Consider the following 21,166-nt stretch of genomic DNA (forward strand, 5'->3'; position numbering starts at 1 on the left):
GCCACTGATGGTCCTTAGGCATACAGTCGAGACTGAGATTCTTATTTATTAGATAATTCAACCCGACCACATATTTTGCCCTCCAGTGTTAGGAAATTTGCCGTTCCAGGTTTTCTCAGAACACAGTGGATTTGAAGGCTGGCCTTTAGGCGTTGCTCAATAAACACAATGCAATAGCTTTTTCATTTGGGGTTTATTTGAGTTACGAGAAAACTTCTGGGAAGCTAGATGAACTGAGTGAAGATAGGCGTTAAGTTAATAGGATTAATAGATGGCATTTTTTGCTGAATAGTTTATCAGCCAATATTCATTCCATCAGACACTCTGCTCTCGCACCTGAGAATTCTAAGAACTGTAAAACGAAGCCCCTTTTCCATTCAGCCCTACAAAGTGGTTGTTGAATAAGGCGTTGCCATGAAATTTCTCATGTGCCTGTTAAAATAATTTTCTTGAGGACCTCATTCTCCTATATAAATATTTTCTAATAGAGGAGTATGAAGCCTTATTAGCAGCATCCTGCATAGTATTTGTAAAAATATGGAACTGTATCCAAAGGAAACTGTATTCAGAAATGTGTTTGTCACGTGATTTGTCTCCTTTCTCTACTTACCCATTCTCTCTTTCTGCATTTCATCAGGCATGAATGTGACAGCCTTTGAGGGGGTTAACGTTCTGGCACAATTATGTTCCAGATTCATAGGAGCTTATGATCCTTGGAGCTACTCAGAGACATCTATCTGTGACCGACTTAGCTACCCTTAAATGTATTAGCTGCTTTGCAAATCAGGATGTTATTAAAAGCCGGCCAGTTTACATACAGTTATTACATAATCCTCTGTTAAGCAGTTTTTATGCTACAGTCTCTGGAATTTTTCTCCTCTCGACGTAGGACCCTTTAGTGGTTTAAAATCCTAAGGCAAAAGGTTAAACGTTAGTTTACATCTGACTGCCGTAGACCCACCTCCATACATGACCTGCCTGCAGTGCTGCTTTCTCGTCTTTGCAAGCCGTATTTCCTCAGTCGTACTGCAGCATTTGGTACTTTAGCTTTTAAAGGGAGCCGCTTAATCCAGGTGTCTGAGTGGTGTCCACATGATACTGAAAACCAAGAGCCAGCCCGAGAACAGATGATTCACAGGTACCTTACTCTGATTCTAACCCATTTACCCTGCAGGAAATCAGTGCTATGTGCAGGTATGGAGATGTTCAGGCTCCATTTTTCTAGGATCATATCAAAGAATTAGGGAGAGAGTAGATGGACACTTGGGAAGAAAACATTTGAGTGGACGCTCGGATACCAGGGAAAGGTTGAGATGGCTGCCATAAAGGTAAAGATAATCCTATAGGGCAAAGTTGGAAGTGGACACCACCTGTTCTAGAAACCCCAATTGCTGACTAGCAGACAAAACAGTTTCATTTCCTTCTCTATATTCCCTGCCCTTGCCCCACTGGTTTTCTTTCCAGTGTTTTCTATTTGAAGGTGTTGTGCCTGCAGACTTTGCTCAGACGACGCTGAGGTGAGCCTTGAGCAGTGTGCTAACACTGATACGGAAACTTCCTTTAAGTTCCACAGATAATCAGCATTTTTGTTTTGGTGATCTGTAGCTGTATGTGCATGCATGTTTGCATGCGATCAAGTAGAACTTTCTTAAAAGAGCCTCCAGGCTTATTCTCCCTTCGGTTATTCATCGAGAGTTGCTGGCGTCAGAATTCACACAGTTGCTCTTGGGCTGGAACATTCTTTTGCAAGTGGGACCCCGAAGTGTGTGTTTTAATGGAAGGATGGCAAGTGGCTTTCCTTAGACTTAGGAGGATGGGTAATGAGAACATGTTGTGTAAATACATTTGTATCTTGTGGGAATGTGATCAGAGCCAAGAAAATATGGGTCTCTACAGTATTTTTTTGCATATATTTTCTGCATCTTGTTTGCATATGCATTTTCCTCTTCTCCGGTTATTTATCTGTATATCCAGATCTACTATATGAAATTTTATAGAGTATGGAGCTGACAGCAGAGCTTTTTTTGTTTTACTGAATGTTTTGTTGGTGCATATGGTCTGACATGGATGAGCAGCCACGGTGAGATTTTGGAGTCTATTAAACTGGCTCATTAAAAAGATCAATCTGTTTCTGTAATAACACTGGGAACCATCAGTCACTAAAAGAGGGAAAAACTGACACCTGAGGAGAAAACACATTTTGGTAATTTGTTCATGACATGTCACGAACAAAAGAGCGCTCTATATTTTGTTTACAACTTTAGGGGCTCAAATTCTGTGACGATTGCAGATTTAATCCACTGAACAGTCATCGTGAATTTCAGGGATGGGTTTTGGCAAATGTAACTTTCTTCTCATCCTTAAATGTGATTGCCACTGGTTATTTTTTCTTCTTTTCTTAAACATTATTGTTATTTACAGAGAAATGAACACTCTGGGGGAATCTATGAAATTTTTTTTTCTGTCAAAAAAAAACAAAAACAAACCTGAAATCTAGTCAACCTCCTTTTTAAAATATCTCCAGGGTGAATTTTCTGAACAACTATACTGCGTTGGTAGGTCTGTGGTAGAATAGTGTACAACCTGACTTAGAAAAAGACAATTTTCGTTTTAAAATCATGCCATTATTTAAAATGCTGAGGAAAGTAAATGGAAAATTCTGATTTCTACTCTTCGTTGACATTTAAAAGTTGATTGGTTACGGTAGACCTTTATTTTGTCACTCTGTGAAGGAAGAAGATGACGAAGGGGATGGGGACCTTCCTTGCACTGATTACACAAAGTGACCACTTTCTTTTCTTTTTTTTAACGTTTATTTATTTTGAGACAGAGAGAGACAGAGCACGAACAGGGGAGGGGCAGAGAGAGAGGGAGACACAGAATCTGAAACAGGCTCCGGGCTCTGAGCTGTCAGCACAGAGCCCGACGCGGGGCTCGAGCTCACGGACCATGAGATCATGACCTGAGCCGAAGTCGGACACCTAACCGACCGAGCCACCCAGGTGCCCCCAAAGTGACCACTTTCAAAGATAAGACTAGAAGGGCACTCTTTAAAACTTCTCACCATGAGAGTCATGAAGCCACTCACACTTTCATATGGGGTGAGGAGGGAAAGAACAATTAGACAAGGCTGCATTCCTTTGAGACTGCAAAATGGTTAAAAAAACTTTAGGGTGAAAAAAAAAACCCTGTGTTCCGTTAATTATCATTGCTACCTTTCTTTGCTCACAGCTTTGATATCGCAGCTTTGGGTCATAATGTGTCTTTTTAATACTGTGTTCACACCTGTTCATGCTGATCTTCTGACTCAGGTAATCTTTCTTGCTTAAGGAATCCAGCTGAATGATCTTTGGGTTTGTATGGGTAACACGAGTTCCACCTCCACCCCTTACTATTTCAAATGATCAGTGTTAAATATTAATCCTCTTCTTCTAGGCCATCATTTTAATTTAACTATGCTTTAAATCGTTCTCACCTTAACACATCAAGACTTTATTATGTAGGCCACGTAGTTGCACTATTATATATTTCCTCCTCCCTCAATAATTAAATATTATTTTCTACAAAGACTTGTTTGACCTTTAGAATTCTGCAGCTTGTCAGCGGGGAGGGATCTTTGGGATCTACCAGGCCAACCCTTTCTCTTTAGGCTCGAGGAAACGAAGGCCCAAAGAACTTGCCTAAAGTCACAAAGCTTCTTAGTGGCAAACCCAGCATACTTACATACCTGAAATCTCGCAGTTCCACAAATTATGTTTTAATATGCAGTCTAAATAAGCTCAACGAGAAATTGGGTGCCCCCCCCCTTACTTTCCCCCTTTACTCATTTCTGCCGTGTAACTGCCCAAGTGGGTAAATGTGATAGTATAATCTGGGGGGTTATAAATCTTTTCAGGGACAGGATCCACAGTCAGCCAGGTTTCCTGACTTAATGAGTAAGTTAAAAAATACTGAAGGTGGGAGGGTCAGAAGGCAGTCGTTTTGAAACCGTGTTGGTTGAATGTTAAGATGGGTCATCACAGCACATGCCAGCTGAACCTACGAGGCCCATTTTTCCATTTCTGCAGAATAAGTGAGGTTTCGATGTTTTTGTCTTTCTAGAAAGGAAAGGTAGATACACTTTACAGGGAGTGGTAGGATTAACTGATGATGCAAGTAAGAATTAAGTTCGTATCGTCTTTTGCACTCAGTTGTCTATGACAAAATGTAGGGAATTTATGTTACATTCGTGCATTCTTGTTTCGTGTCACATCTTTCACGCAGTCTTGAGTTGCATGAAGTGAGTAGTCCTTCTTCTAGAGGTGACTTTTTTTTATATAGTCAGATCAATTGTGAAGGTTTCTAGTGAAATAGGATCAAGTTGCATTTACGTGATAAGAAGACTCGCATGGTTGTAGGGGATGTTTTGGTCTCTCCACACCAACCTCAGCATGAACTTGCCAGCCTTGCTTCTTGCTGCTCTCCTAGGGTCTAGCCCTGCTGAATACTCCTGATGCTTGAGTCTGTGTTCTGGGGATTTCTGCCCTTTTCCTTGGTTCTTGTATGTCATCATTCTATCCATACGTTATAGGCTAAGTCAGTATCTACTATTTGAATGAAGGCTTCCCGATCATAACTACTAAAAATGGCTACCGTTTGGAGTGTCTAGGTGGCTTAGGTGGTTAAGCGTCCGACTCTTGGTTTTGGCTTAGGTCGTGATCTCATGGTTCGTGGTGTCCAGCCTCACGTCAGGCTCTGCACTGAGAGCGCTGGAGCCTCCTTGGGATTCTCTCTCTCCCTCTCTCTCTCCCTCTCCCTCTGCCCCTCCACTGCTCACAAGCTCAATCTCTCTCCTTATCTCTCTGTATCTCTGTCTCAAAAATAAACTTAAAAAAATGGTTACTATTTTCCTGAGCACTTAAGATGTGCCAGTCCTCACGCTAAATAACCGACATATTAATACATAGTAGGCCCCCGCCATCCGTGGGCATACGTTCCAAGCAGCCCCCCGCAGCGGATGCCTAAAACCACTCTGTATACTATGTTTTTTCCTCTACGGACATACCTGCGATAAAGTTGGATTTACAAATTAGGCACAGTAAGAGATCAGCAGCCACGTGAATAATATAGAACAGTTGTAACAACACGCTGTAATAAAAGTTTGTGTGAACGTGGTCTCAGAATATCTTACTCACCCTTCCTGTGATGAGGTGGGATGAAAGAATGCCCACGTGATGAGATGAAGTGACATGGATGACGTGGGCATCGCGATGTCACATCAGGCTATGATAACAGGCCTTCAGATGATTCGTTAGAAGGAGGGTCATCTGCTCCAGGACTGCGGTTGACCATGGGAGCTGGGAAACCGCAGAGAGGGGGGGACTACCGTAGGGCACTTACTCTGACAGTCCTCCGGTGTACAGGCAGGCTGGAGAATGGGCTTGAGGTTACATGGCTTGTAAGAGGCACTGATGGGATTCTGATCCTTCCTCCTCTGACTCAAACACCCATGCTCTTATAGCTACGTTTCTTCTACCACCAGCCACTGCATGCCCCACCTTGAACACAAAGTGACTTGGTTAAGTTATTGAATGCCAAATGCGTGCTGGGCTCCGCACGCGGAGTTTTTCAGATAGCCCTCTTAGTAGCCCTGAGACCGCCATTCTCACTTTGTGGATGAAAACACTGAGGCTCATAGGGGTTAAGCTTTCTAAGTTCCAGCAATCAGCGGTGCCAAAATCTGAAGCCCTCTCCATAGCCTCCCCTCTTTCGAGTGTCATCGTGGAGTGATCTTTATTCCTAACAGCCCAGTCCCCTCTTGTACTATTTTTATGCTACCTGCCAAATTCAGGTCCTGCATGGACGTATAGGAGCCTTGTATCGCTGATGAAATTGTGTTTATTTCTTGCCAGCACGCTTCCAGATAAGTCTAGTACTGAGAGGTAATCATATGAGGAGGGTATTGGGGGGATCGTGAGGTGTGTTTTGGTCATCTTTGTATTCCCACTGAAGCTTAGGACAGCCGCATTACACACACTAGATGTCTGAACCGAAACAAAGGAAAGCGCCACACGCACAACACACGTAACAACAACAACGCCAGCACTACTGGAACAAAGAAAGTTAAGCTGAATGCCGTCATTTCCAGGAGTATACCAAATGGGCTCTCGCTCAAGAATCTTGCTTGCTTGCTTTCTTACTTTCTTGCTTTCTCCTGTTTTAAAAGACACCTATCTGAAACAGCCACAACCATGAAAATCGCCATGAGTAGCCCAGGGACAAAATGCCATGACTGGTTCACTGACGGGGAAAAAACTGGAGGGCTCCAGTTGGAATTTCTAGATGAGAGCGTAAGAAAGCACAGTTGCAGAGACAGGTCAGGAGCAGGAGAACGTGAGTACCTTGCAGTGGCCAGAAATTAGGAAAGGCACAGGGACAGCCAGCAGCAAGTACCCCAGCTGCTGAGCAGGTGGCAAGCTTTAGGAGACACGGGAGGCAAGACTCAGATGGCTCTGCGAACCCGCAGATTGTAATCTTTGAAGATCCAGGCGTGGTGGGTGTCTGTCTGGAGTGGCAAACGCCCACCTGCATCTTATTCACTCCTGAAAGTATTAGCATACTGCTCAGGAAGCTGTCTCCTGGGTGCTGCCTTAGCCGTGGAGAGACGAAGTCGCTCCTTGCCATATGGCCCAGCGGTGATGGTCCTGTGTCATCCAGCTCTCTGTGCTTCCCCATCTTCCTCCAGGGAGATGGCAAGAACGTTGAAACCACCCTGGGGTGTCATGAAGAATTAGCTTGGATTTTCCTTTTAAGGAGGCAGGGTAATTTGTTAATATATTTCATTTCAGATACATTACTCAACACCAGTGGAAAGGTGTTCTGTAAAATTTTTACCTAAACTCACCTAGTTCCTAACAATTCCTGAAGAGACCTTTGGCTGATTTGTGTTCTGAAAATAGGATGTCAGGAATGATAACCCTCCACTTTGGTTCAGCGTCCGGTTAGTCTCTGGGAACCTTAACAAGTCACACGTGTTCGGAAAGGGAAGGAAGATGTATTTAAGTTATTAATGTCTTTGGGCTTCTTGATCATACAACTGTTTACCTCCTGAGATTTAAGTGTGCACTTCTGAAATAGAAAAATACATGCGTATGTTTTGATTGTGACAGTCTGCTGGCATCTTAGCCCTGGCTCTGGCTGAGATGCTGGTTGAGGGAGACAGTGGTGGGAGCAGCCCGAGATGAGGTGTCCTGGGGTAGGGCAGGGGGGTCTGTGCCAGAGAGTCAAGCCCTTGGCCGCACTTGATTAGGAGAGGAAAGTTGTAGCAGGACTTCCAAATTTCTGCTTGGGCGACTAGGTAGAAGGTGGCAAAATTGACCAGCACAGGAGGTACCAGAGAAGGATGAGGTCAGTTTGGACACGTCCTGTTTGAAATACCTGCGGTAACTCAAAGTGAGGACCCAGCGCGGGTATTGATTTGCAATAGCACTGAGGTTAGAATTTGTAAGTTTTTTTTCCTTGCCATTCTATCGCCTATTATGCTGTCCAGATTTGCATCTCTCTAGAACAGCAATCTTCATAGTGATATTTTCCACCACATTTTTTTTTTTTTGAGGAAAAAAAAAAAAATGCCTGTTCGAGTCATGTAGGAGATTGGTCCTCTCATTCTGTCTGTCATGATTTTATAGTAACTTTTTCCGTTTCCCTCATTTCCTTGAATGTTACACTGTTCTATATAAATAGGGATTATCAGCGCACACTAGTCAATCATAAGTTTTGAAATACTTTATGTAGAGGAAAATGTTTGAAAAATATGTTGTTGTTTTTTCTAAAATGGTTCACAGCCTTTATTACTGAGGAGCTGGGGGGAAAACACAGCCTGAGATGCGGTAAAATGTAAATTAGGTCACCTCTTAAGTTTTGGGGTGTGTGTGTGTGTGTGTTTTAACACATATTGTTTGCCTTTGGTCCCATTTTATTGGACAGGAAACTGAAGCCAGAATGGTAACTTTCCCAAGGTCACACAGCTGAGTCCTGAATGGCCCTCTATTCTTAGGGTCATCAGACTCTTGAGAGAGGAATGATTGGGATCTAAATGTTAAAGTAGTTGGGTTATGTTCAGGAGAATTTCTGCTGGGGAGATGGAATATTCTCAGGCTGATTTAAAAAACAAACAAACAAGAAAAATGCCTCCTGGAAATCTCTGAGACGTGACAGACTTCCCACTCGAATTTGAGTTATTTCAAGAGTATGCTGGGATGAGACAATGAAAAGCGATGGGACAGTTTGTTAGTTCAGCCCGATACGCTTTGAAAGGGCAACATATAAAGGGCTAATTTGGAATTTGCTCAAGCAAATGAGGTGGAGACAGTTGTAGGCATTTCTAAGAAGACGGCAAATAGCGCTTCAGATGTTTTAGTTACCTTTCTGGACATACATCCTTTGAATAGGGTTGCCCTTGTAACTGGACATGGTGATTTGTGGAAGCACCGGGGAGACTTCTTCATAGCTTTGTTTCTGTGAGCCGTGAATGTTTTCATGCTTTGCTGGTAAAATATAGCCAACTTTGTGAGGCGATGAGCTTTATTGTTTCAATAGGCTAGCAAAGTCCTGGGACCCAGGATAGGACAGCAGGGACCTGATAGAAATGATAGGATAGACTCAGGACCTAGCCTTGCTTCTTAGATACTAATGCATCTGTTCTGCTAATGTAGAAACTAATGTTTAGGGGGGGAAAGCTTCGTTTTTCATAATAATAGGTCATCGAAGTAACAGCACTGATTAGACAGCTGATCTGAGGGTTCAAGTACATAACATATCCAACCACTTGGAAAATTATAAGAATTCTTCCAGTATTGTGTGTTGCTGTTATCATTGAACCAGGAGAGACAAAACCAGTAAGTTGTGTGGTTTGACAGCTGAGTCAGAGATATTTGTGTATTTAGAAATTCGACAGGGGCTGCTACAAGGTATTTAGAGGATAGTTTTTATTTTTGCGCCAAAAATCAGCTACAAATATTTACAAATTGTCCAAAGCAAAGAACAGAGAAGTTCTCTGTCGGCTAATGTGGTTGACTTTGACACCATCGGGCCAGAGGACCGTTAGCCCTGTGTGTTTTGATCATGACCCTGATGGCATAAGTGACATGTAGATGTAAACGGAATAATTGAATTGCAGGGTTTTCAAGCTAGCAATGACCTCAGAAATCATCTAGTCCAGTGGTTTTCAAACTTGATATTAGCAGCAGACTTTTTCCTTTAAAATGGAACCTTAGGTGGAACCCCAACTGGTAAAACAGATAAGAATAAGGGGTTTCCTCTGGCCCTTAAAATCTTGATTGTTTGGGGGAAAAGTTCTTCATTACCTGCAGAATCCCTTAAAAGCACCTCAGGTGGCACAGTTTGAAAACCACTGATCTAGTCCAACCCTTTCATTTTACAGATGAGCAAACTGAGGTCCAGAGAGGTTAAGTGGCTTGCCCAAGGTCACACAGCTAGTCGTGGAAGAGCCAGGACTAGATCTCAGGTCTCTTGATTCCCAGTCCAGTGCTCTTTCCACTACACCACCCTGCCGGTAAGGTAGGTGCTGTGTTAGCATTATGTTCGTAGCTACTAATAGTCTTCAGTATTTTCCAAATGCTGGTCATGCACATTGAATGTTGAAGTGTGTTATTTAGAAATGTAGAGGATATGAAAATACAGATTCGAATGACATAAATATATTCTGAGAAGATAAATTGATAGCTAGAATGTTCCCTTTCCCTTTTGAAAATTATTTTAAAGCAGTGCATTTAGCTAATGTCTGAGATACATTGGGCATTTTAGTCTGTTATCGATGATCGGTATGTATGGAGTCAATGTGTTTCAGACACAGGCTCTGATGGGGCGGCATTAAGACTTCTCGCTGCCACTCTTGCGAGGACCATGCCCTGCTATCATTTCCAACGTTGCCCAGGCTCCTGTCTCTAGAACGGTGCATCTTTCTTTGGCATGCAGTGGGCATATATTCATTTCACATTGAACCCTGCAGAGTTTCAGGTCTCCGTGTGCTTGGGCCTTCTGTCTCTAACTCCTCCATCCTCCTCAACCGGTGTGTATAAACTGTCACCAAGGCTCTACCCTAAAGGGACATACGGGATGGTTCATGATAGAATCTTACTGCTCTAATCTCTGCATCTCTGTTGTTGAGTTAGTTTCCATGCAGATCCCTCTGGTATCATCAGACAGAGTATCCTGGACAGTAGGAAACCAGGAAAAGTGTCTTAAAAGGTCTCTATGCTATTGTCACCCACCTAAAACCAAAAGGCATGTGGAAATCTACAGTTACTGTGACTTGGTAGAATTCTCGTGGGGAAATTTCCCTGGGAAAATAGGTGTTATCACTGGCCTAAGGACAGAGTACTGGTCTTGTGGGGAGAGCCAAACACCAAGGAAACAATTAATTTAGGAGCTGTGATTTCTGTCAGTGTTGGATGTGGATCATTCTTATCTTACTGGATATACTGAGTGGGTCTCTAAGAATAGAGATATATACAGCCCCCAAATATTTCTTTAGCCCTATTTCTGTTTGAGACTCGAGGAGCAGTGATTAGTTATCAGGGCTCATTGGTAGACTGTATTCCTTCTGAAACCCAAGTTCAAAGCTCTGCGTATCACATCACGAAGTACAGTCAGGGTGTGCCCATCTTGCCCTGAGACCTGATGACAGGTCACATAAGCTCTCTGGGCGAGCTTCCTCTGCTTTAAGGGGGGCTTACTTCCAGGTGGCTGTTTATGACTGCTGATGAATGATCTTGGTGACAAAGGCAATGTCAGACTCCCAGACATGGCATGGCTTTGCTGTATTCGTTCAGTTGGGTCAGCCCTTTGCAGTAGAACTTTCTGGGATGATGGCAATGTTCTGTATCTGTGCAGTCCGATACCGTTGCCAGAGGTGGTGATTGAGTACCCTAAATGTGGCTACTGCTAATGAAGGACTGAATTTTAAGCTTAATTTCAGTTAGCTTCCAGTGAAATTTAGACAGCTGCATGTAGCTATTGTATTGGGTAACACAGCTCTTAGATGTTCTGACATGAAAGTCAGATGCCAAGTTGGATAAATGGAACAGACTCCCTTTAAGAATTCATCAAGAGAGTGATGCCACACTACCTTGATGAATCTTCATCGAAGATAGTTCAGTTTTAGGGTAATTTGTTTGAAATCAGGTACTCATTTTTGAATGAAAGTGTTAACCATAGAGGGAGATTGGGATTCCTCTTACTTGTGACCCAGCCAGCTGAGTTTCAACTGAAAAGATATTTGCTAACTTGAGGAGTGGACTCATTTTCTCATGTGTGCAGTCTTGTGATTCTTTAGGCCTCAGTATGGGTTTCAGTGAATTCCCATAGGTCTTCTGGGAAGCTGAGTTTTAGAAAGTTTCTGGCCAATAAAGAAGCATTCTGTTTATATTATAAGTTCAAATGTGAGTATCTGAACTATGCTGGCTTTTGAGTAACATGACGCAACTCTTTTCTTCCCCCTTCAGAACCAAAGAAAATGGCTTTGACAGAGAGCCTTTGCACTCAGAACATCCAAGCAAGCGACCATGCACTATTAGCCCAGGCCAGCGGTACAGTCCAAATAACGGCTTGTCCTACCAGCCCAATGGCCTGCCTCACCCCACCCCACCTCCACCTCAGCATTACCGTTTGGATGATATGGCCATTGCCCACCACTACAGGGACTCCTATCGACACCCCAGCCACAGGGACCTCAGGGACAGAAACAGACCTATGGGTAAGACTGAAGGATCTGTTCACTTCTTATGGGATTGGAGGCGTAAAGACTCACTCATTACTTCTCAACTGAACTTGAGGCTTGAAATCTGTGATAGGGGTAAAAATTCTCCTTCCTTTCTTTTTATTGTCTCCTTTATCAGAACGCTTGGCTAGTATTAATATGTTCTTTAACAGCTGTGCTTTCTCTCTCAGTTACTTACAGTCTTCATGGCAGCAGGCTAATTTTTTTTTTTTTTTTTTTTTTTTTTTGGAAGGGGGCATCTACATTAATAATAGGGGCGCCTGGGTGGCTCAGTCAGTTAAGTGTTGACTTCGGCTCAGGTCACAATCTCGCACTCTGTGGGTTCGAGCCCCGCGTCGGGCGCTGTGCTGACAGCTCAGAGCCCGGAGCCTGCTTCAGATTCTGTGTCTCCTTCTCTCTCTGCCTCTCCCCCGCTCATGCTCTGTCTGTCTTTCTCTCTGTCTCTCAAAAATAAACATTAAAAAAAATTTTTTTTCGATTAAGTCCTCAACAAATGCAAAGTGAATTTTTAGTTTAACATTAGAGATTTCATATGCAGCCTGTCTGCCATAGATATTTTTTTTTAATGTTAAAATGTTTTTTTTTCCTTTCACTGTACTTTTATTTCAGATAGTCTCAGAGTTCAGTTTGCTTTTCCCAGTCTGTGTGATATTCTGTATTTGAAAAATATGACATGGCATGATGTCTCTGGCTTAAATCAACAGGTGTTCTTTGAGGAATGATGTGGTACTCTTTTCACCTGAAAGTGACAGTGATTGAATTTAGTATTGACAGTTTTGTGTCATAGATCAAAGTACCAGAGAAAGAATGAGTTTGGGTAAATATGTGTTCCATCCGCCTGGGTTCATTCCTTCTTTACATAAAACTACTGAAGCGAAGCGTTTAGGAGACATTGCCTTCTAAAGAGCAAGTGTCCGCCATGACAAATAAGAGGGAAGATGAACAAGGTAAGATTTGACACACGGCGTCAGAGCCCTGTTCATGGGCTCTTGTAATTCTCATTTTGACGAATTGAGCTACTTGTAAACTGAGAGCAACAGTCGATCATTTCTCCCTTTTCCATCTCCTGTGTCAGCCATGTCACCACATGCCAGCGGGACTTCTTCAGTCAGCTGATTGTTGATGAACTTTCCTGACGTGGTAGACCCGGTGGACAGGATAGAGAAAACAGCAAGGCGTGACGTCTAAGTGGGAAACCAGAACACAGAGCTGAGGGTGCGGAACTTAGGGAAGCACAGCCAGCCAGTTGTCTGCTGCTCGAATAGCAGAGGCAGAGTTTTTAGCCACAGACAGAGATAGCGTGATGAACAACAGTTTATGTTCGGTTTCTCACTAGGCTGCTAGTGGGTAGGGCTGCCACATCGGGGTCTTTTGGCTTTCTACAAAACTTAACCCTCCAAATGTTCAGAAAGCAGAAAGTCGGGGGGGGGGGTCAGGGTGACAAGAGGGGCAGTAGAGGCCCCTGTTGTGAGATAGTAAACCAGTAGTTCTGTTGCCCCACAACGGTCATTTCTACATTTACATAGCGTGTCAGGCAAATGGCTAAGCATACAATTTGTGCTTTCGTAACAGCCAATCTGTCTAGTGTTCTCTCAGGTACCATTTCTGAAGAGCTCTCAAAAATGGTTATGTTATTTCTCAATCTGGATCAACATTTTGACCCCCAAATCAAATGTGGTAACAACCGCCTTCTAAGCAAAGGCCCTGTCATCTACTTAGGGCTTCCTGCCCCCAAGCCATAATTGCTCATTTTTAAATAGAAGTGGAGTCGCCAGTTCATTGTGAGACGGTTCAAGATATCCACTCTTGTAGGTGTTAAGAAGTGGCCTCTTTTTTAGGCGGCAGCAAATGCCATTATATAAAATATTAGTTCCAGTGCACTATAAAGTAATCAGCACAGAAGTAATTACGCTCATGTGCAATGATTACGTTTTCATCTAGTAATGTAAAATATTCCTTTATGAATTCTATCTGTACCCACTGGTTTTATGTGATTTTTCTTCAGACCACGTTCCTTACCTTTTAATTATATTAGCTTATGAAACTAATAGTGCTAATCTCTATAAATATGTGCAACTACTTAACCATCCCTAAAGTCTGGCAGAGTTTAGTGTGTGTTAATGTAAAATAAAATCTTGATGTACGAGTAACAAATTGTGGTGTTACATTAGGCTGCCATTTTGAGAATATAAAAATTGTCATAAAAGTATACTTGGTCTGGTATGACCTATAAATGCCTGTTATGTAGAGACATACACTCACTAGAATCTTTTAATTAATAAAATACCTTTATACGCAACATTAGTTTATAAGTAAACTTTGAGTTTTAGTCTAGTTAGCTAAAATCTTCTGAACTATACGAACCAGTTAGAATTCAACATTATTGTTAAATTGCCCACAAATGAACATGTGCTCTTTAATGATTATGAGCTATTTTCCCATAGTATATCCCTGTGGTATTATGAATAGAAATAAAAACTGTGGTAATGAATATTTAAGTATCTGAAATAGAGAAATTAATAAATGTAAAATTTTGAGTTGTCTTAGTTCTTCCTTTTTAAAGATTTGATTCTACCTAACAAATGACCTTCAGAGTTCAGAAGCAGCAAATGATAACATTTTCTCACCAAGTACTTGGGGTCCAACATGTTTCTAATGTACATTTTTTTTGTTGTTGTTAATTTTTTTTAACCTTTATTTATTTTTGAGAAAGAGACAGTGCAAGCAGGGGAGGAACAGAGAGAGAGGGAGACGCAGGCTCCAGGCTCCAGGCTCCAGGCTCCGAGCAATCAGCACAGAGCCTGACACGGAGCTCGAACTCAAAAACCGTGAGATCGTGACCTGAGCTGAAGTCGGACACCCAACCGACTGAGCCACCCAGGCACCCCTGTACATTTTTTTTTTTAATGAGATGAAGCTTAGCAGTATTCTACAAATGTTGGAATCTCATTAGCCACAGACATCTTGTTGCTCATTAATATTATTCCAGGTGTTAGAGCTTGTATCCTCACTGGTTTAGATCTGCTGAATTTTTGAAAAAAAATTTTAAATGTTTATTTTTTTGAGAGAGAGAGAGAGAGAGCGAGCAAGCAAGCACAAGTGGGGGAGGGGCAGAGAGAGAGAGATTGAGAGAGAGAGAGAGAGAGAGAGAGAGAGAGAGAGAGAGAAGGGGACAGAGGATCCAAAGTGGGCTCTTCACTGACAGCAATGAGTCCAGTGCAGGGCTTGAACTCATGAACCATGAGATCATGACGTGAGCCTAAGTTAGCCATTAAAGCAACTGAGCCACCCGAGCACCCTTGAATTTTTGAAACTTTTGAGACCTCTGGAGTTCTTGGTCCTTAAAAGCAAATAAGTAAGATGCTTCCATTGTGAAAGTCGATGCCATATTTAGATCTTCATCACTCTCTGGTTGTTTTCTGTGATGACTCATTCAACAGTAGTGTTTTTTTTTCCCCCTAAAACACAAGCAACAAATAAGTCAACAAAAATTACATATTTGCAAACATTTCAACTTGAAATAGTCACAACAAACAGAGTAATAACTAAATATTATTTCCCCCAGTGTCTTTTCTATTATGCAAATTAACACATATTTGCAATGTTACTTTTTTACCAATAGGTGGCATTGACAATTTTAACTTTAAAAATGAATCTCCGAACATGCTCTAATTAGACAAGGATGGTGTGAAGTGTTTTATATTTAGATCTTTATTTAATTGGAGAAAGCACTATCCTGTATTTGTTCACTTCGATTAGCTATAAATTAAATCGCATTTCATGGTTAGCTGAAAAAGAGTCATGTGACTCATCCTCTTTATTTCTCTAAATCAGGTAAAAGAGGGGACTTCTAACCACTCTGATTTCACAGAAAATGAAGTGTAACATCTCCTAACTCTTCCTGTCCTTTAACTCCTACACAATGTCCTCTTGAGAAGGAGCCTGGATGCCCAGAAGACCAAACCACACTACACTTAATCTGCTGTTCAGAGTAACAGTGTGCGAAGTGCTAACCCAAAAGGAGTTTGAATCATTTAAAATGGAAAACATTGCCATAGTCCAATGCCTTTCCTTTGTAGTGGACAATAAGCTGTTTCATCCATGATGGATTTGTAGGAGGAGCAACATGTTTCCGGGGGTCTCTGATCACAGCCTTCCACCCTGTTCTCTCAGTGAGACACATTTATTTTCCGTTTTGATGAGCCTCCTACCTGATTGCTCACATTCACTGCCGTCGGTACTCACTTGGTGCACGTTTCCAGGTGACATGTTTGGGTTGTACCTTAACTCTGATGTCAAAGAGCATTAATACTTAACGCTAGAGATTACAAATTGGGATTTTCAGCTTCTTGGCTTGGATGCGAGACATTTGTCCAAACTTAGGTCTGGTGTGTTGAATTTTTTCATAAAGGATGTCCAATTTATTTCTTTTCGTTAATGTTTTGGTAAATTGAGTGAGTATACGTTGCTTTCACCTTGTGCCAGCCCAATTTCATCATGGACGTCTACGCAACAGGTTTGTGTTCCTTTACCCATGCTGAAATGCGGAGAAATTTTACCATGCTTGTTTTAAGAAAGCATAACCCTGTCCACGTAAAGTGATTTGTGCTATCTTTATTTTTAATGCTAGAAAGCTACACTTTGAAACCACTTAATGTCCGCTTGTGGTTTCTTGTATTTGTTAAGAGGATATATTTATATTTTTCACTTTGGGAACATTCTATGGATAATGGACTCAGCGCACGGTGTCACTTTACTCCGCATCTCTTCATATGTAAAGGAAAGCGTTCTGACCAGATGACCTCTAAAATTCCTTTTAGTTTTAGCATTTTATCACTCAATGAAGAACCCATTCGGTAATTGTGAATCTGAATATGACTTGTGTCTCCATCCAGAATCGAATGTATTTTCACATCATTTAGTTTAGTCTTTGCTAAGTGCCTGTGTGCATATGGATTATGTCCCGAATGCTTTAGGGTGATTCAGCCTTCTTCTGTACATTCATAGGGTTGCATGGCACACGTCAAGAAGAAATGATTGATCACAGACTAACAGACAGAGAATGGGCAGAGGAATGGAAACATCTTGACCATGTAAGATGTCGGTAATCATTTAGGTTAAAATATGTCTTGAAAAGAACTGGAGTGGGGTTCTATGATAAAATAGAAATGTTGGAGATGCTTTGAGGGTATTGTGTTTTGTGCTATCCTTGAGAAACCTAATGAGTGGGAACATTTGAAATCAAATCCTAGATTTGATTTCTACGTTGATAACAAAGCCGCTAACGTAAGAGAGATGTGAGGTCGTGGAAAGGAGTCCTCAAGGCCAGATCAGTGGGTTCCTGTTTTATCGCAAACGGGTCATTTAGTTTATACAGTAATGGGATTAGTATTTGGAAGTTGGCTGTGTGTCTTCAGCTGAAATCTCTGTCGTGAGTCATGTTCACGCCTCCCACATTTCACTCTCATTCCCATTGAGTTTACTCATCTGTTGGGTCTCCGTTTCAAATCTGACCTTTGAAGATACTAGACTGAAGCCTTCAGGAATAAAATCACATCCTTCATCGTCCTAAAAGAGTTTGTTTCGCTGCCCACCAGAGTCTTTTGCGTTGTGGTGATTGCTGTGTTCTTCCCCTGTGCCCCGTTTCTCACACAGCTGTTAAACTGCATAATGGACATGGTGGAGAAAACACGACGATCTCTCACTGTACTAAGGCGATGTCAGGAAGCAGACCGGGAGGAGCTGAATTACTGGATCCGGCGCTACAGTGACGCCGAGGACTTGAAAAAGGGTGGCGGTGGCAGCAGCAGCCACTCAAGGCAGCAGAGTCCTGTCAACCCAGACCCAGTCGCATTAGGTACCTTTTCTTTGGATGGACCTACTGAACAGACACTGCTTACTGTCTTAATGCTGGTTGCATATTTAATCTGTCTTTTCAAAAATAAAGGATGTGCGGGGCATTCTAGAACGATAAACACTTGACATCCCCAGATAGGCCTCATCTCTCCGTTAGGAAGCCGGGCGCACATTGGCTTCTACAGAGCGGGTCACAAAACTTAACCTCCTTTCCCAGGGTCCCGTTGGGCTTAGGGCAGAGCTTCAAAGCCAGACCAGAATGTCATCCGCATCACTCGCACGTGTGCCTCTTCATAGCACAGCTCTTTGGACCCTGTCTCCAGTCTGCAAGAACAAAATCTCAAGGAGCGGGCCCCAAGCCTCTGTAGCTTCTAGTAAGCCCTCCGGGGCCCTGAATTCTGCCGCTGCACACGGTATTTGAGACACATGGTGTCTGATTTTTCATTCAAGACACAGCCTCTGAGATAACTTTGTTTTCTAGCTCTTTTATTTTAATAAAACACTTAAGCAGGAAGAGACACCTGTTAGTTCTGTAGTTTCCCCACTGCCACTTGCAAATTAGTAACGAAGGTGGCACTGTTGTCCAGTGACTTGACCTTGACTTAAGCTCACGTAAATTCTTCATGAATTCTAGTTCTATACAGTTCTATAGCCATGCTTTAGAAGTTGGATACTCAACATGTGGTCGTATTTTATATTAATATGTGAGTATTGTTGGGGTTATAAATAGAATACCGTCACAGATATATGGAAAAATCCTGAGCCCAGGAGAACTTTTGAGTGGCCTGTGAACTTTTGCCTTACAATTAATAACAAGATGTCACCGTTTACACTGCTGGCCACGACACGTGTGTTCCATCTGAGTAAACTTAGTGGTGATGGATGTGTGTTGATCCGTGTTCTGTCATTTCGTTTTCCTCCTTGCTTAGCTACATACCTGTCAGCTAACTCAGGTTAGGGCACAGTCCAGTTCGTGCCACAAACGAAACTAATGACATACACGTGCTGATCAGGCTCATGACTTTGGCCTCATTTATTGCCCATGGCTGATTCTCAAAAATTAAAAACTTGTATGTAGTGGCTGTGGATCATAGTATCTTTTTTATTAAAATTATTCCTTAGGCAGTAACGTTTCCTTTGTGCTTAGGCTTGTGGATTGCTACTGGTCGCTGAATGCTGAATGCCCATTACCGTAATAAGTGTTAGAGTAAGAAAGACTCCAAGTCACTTACTTTACCCTCTGGGCGTTATTCTAAAGTGTGTTTTAAAGACAAATGTGCATGTATTAGGTTTTGTTAAGGCAAGCAATGAAAACAGGTTTCATTTTAATTTGAACCAACGATGGTCCACATAAAACTATTTAGAGCCGAGCTGGGTAAACATCCTCGTTTTCTTTGTCTTATTACGAATAAAAAATTGGCTAATCGTGATAGGCGTTTTCAGGGCAAATAAGGAAGATATTTGTAAACATCCAGTATAGGCAAAAATTGAGAACCTTAAAGTAAATACAAGTTTAGGAGTAGAAGTGTTCAGTTTAACCTGCTTTATTGAACAGATTCGTTGAGTCAGTACTTACTTCTCGAATGTTTATTGTGTGCCAGGCATTGTGCTAGGCAGTGAGATAAAGGAAATTCTTCTTTCCTTCCCTTGAGGAACTTTTAGTCTATTAGAAAGATAGGCGGGGCTGTAGCTGGGGGCCTCGTATCAGATGCCACGTCAGGTTGGTTCCCTGAACTGACAAGACGAGTATTATCTGCTACCTACTGTAAAAGAAAAAGTTCAGAAACTGATAGGACTTAATGCCTACGTGTGTTATTTTCAGCACGCAGAATCTAGAATGCATTCGATTGTCACCCTTATTGCATCCACATTTGGGTGATGCAATTGTGTATTCTCCAGGAAGCTGGGTTTAGTTTCCCTGCTAATTAAAAGAATAAAGTTGGTTTCAAAACTTCTTAGGAGTACATAAATTAAATTATTTCCTGTGATGCTTCATGAACTCATAGTTTTGGTAATACGAGGTTGCTTTGACATTAAGCTTTTGTGGATGGTATTATTCAAAGGCTACAAGCATTTGCTTTCTTTGTTTGGACTCTGACTGTTTTCTTTTAACAAACAGTCATGCCCCTTAGGGACACAGAACCCTAGATTGCCTTTCAAGAAACCATCACAACTTTAGAGGTTAACTTGTCAAGAGCCACACGATGTGCAAGTTTAAGCATCCCGCATGTTATTTCGTTGTGCGTCCTTTCTTAGCCTTGAACTCTTTCAGTTTTGTTTTCGTGGGGCTGGGCTGTGGCTCTAAGACAGCCGGTGGTTTGTAAACATGGACCACAGGCATTCACATTAGGCGCTTCCTAAGGTTCTCTCCTAGGTTTTAGAGTTGAATGTATAGATGTGTAAACAGAGGATCAGAGATTACTGGTTGATGAGTCTATTTTCTGCTTCTGGAAAGTGTGGAGTGGCGTATGTGTGTGTATAGATAAGAGCTATGGGTATGTCTATATCTTCACGTACTCGTAGATTTCCATATCCTACAGTAACGGTACACATGTTTCTTTTAGACTGATTCTCTCAGTTCTGTAGCTGCTTCCAAGGTCAAATGAGACCTGCAGAACTTCAGAATGATAATATAGGAGATTATCTTTAGTTCCAAATATTTCCTTGGTTACCTCCCTAGCTTGGAAACACTGGCAGTGTTTAGTCACACACAAACGTTCTGAACATTTTTAAACTGCATTTGGAGGGGACTGGACAGAGAACATAACCTCCATGACCGCTGTGTTATATTTACTGACTCCCGTGCTCACTTTCGAAATACAGCCATAGTGTTAAGTCAGTGTGAGGGATTAGTAAGAGAGCATGATTAATCTATTACCAATTAAATTTCGGGAATTTTCCCCATATATTAAATGAAGGCCATTTTGAATAGCCTCTTGAACAAATTTAAAAATTGAGTACATACTGAACCTGTGATGTTATTTCTACTCTTTAAGTCAAAATCAGGTTGATATCTTGAAGGACTCTTCAAAATAATTGGGTTTTTTTTTTTCCCCTAGAGATGAGATTTGTGTTATTTTTGTTGTTAACTCTTCACTTTCCAGGAAAAACTCCAAATATTCAAGTACTCAAGTTAGAAAGCTAATTCTTAACCCAGTTGTCTCTGTTTTCAAAGTATGACTTGTTCTTTGTACACTGAAGTTTTGTTACGTTGTGAATTTCACTGAAGAGCGAGTTAATGCCATCAGAATTGACGGATACAATCACTGAAATAGAATTGCTTTTGAATTTTTTTTTTTTCCAACGTTTATTTATTTTTGGGACAGAGAGAGACAGAGCATGAACGGGGGAGGGGCAGAGAGAGAGGGAGACACAGAATCTGAAACAGGCTCCAGGCTCTGAGCGGTCAGCCCAGAGCCCGACGCGGGGCTCGAACTCACGGACCGTGAGATCATGACCTGAGCTGAAATCGGACGCTTAACCGACCAAGTCACCCAGGCGCCCCTCAAAAAGTACTTTAAAGGATAGTGG

The 21,166-nt window shown here is 41.9% G+C and overlaps 1 protein-coding gene across 6 annotated transcripts in view; it reads left to right on the forward strand.

Annotated features, from left to right (window-relative positions):
* RUNX1T1 (RUNX1 partner transcriptional co-repressor 1) overlaps positions 1–21,166 on the forward strand; it is a 142,434-nt gene that overhangs the window by 92,439 nt on the left and 28,829 nt on the right. For 5 of the 6 annotated variants that reach the window (XM_027064245.2, XM_027064247.2, XM_053208549.1 and 2 more), the window contains 3 exons: positions 11,505–11,755; positions 16,787–16,872; positions 17,435–17,636. In XM_027064245.2, coding sequence (XP_026920046.1) covers positions 11,505–11,755; positions 16,787–16,872; positions 17,435–17,636 — 539 coding nt within the window. The remainder of the gene's footprint in view (positions 1–11,504; positions 11,756–16,786; positions 16,873–17,434; positions 17,637–21,166) is intronic. The other variant, XM_053208551.1, reaches the window with a different exon arrangement.

This window comes from Acinonyx jubatus, chromosome F2, assembly GCF_027475565.1.
Source record: "Acinonyx jubatus isolate Ajub_Pintada_27869175 chromosome F2, VMU_Ajub_asm_v1.0, whole genome shotgun sequence".
Classification (NCBI taxonomy): Eukaryota; Metazoa; Chordata; class Mammalia; order Carnivora; family Felidae; genus Acinonyx; species Acinonyx jubatus.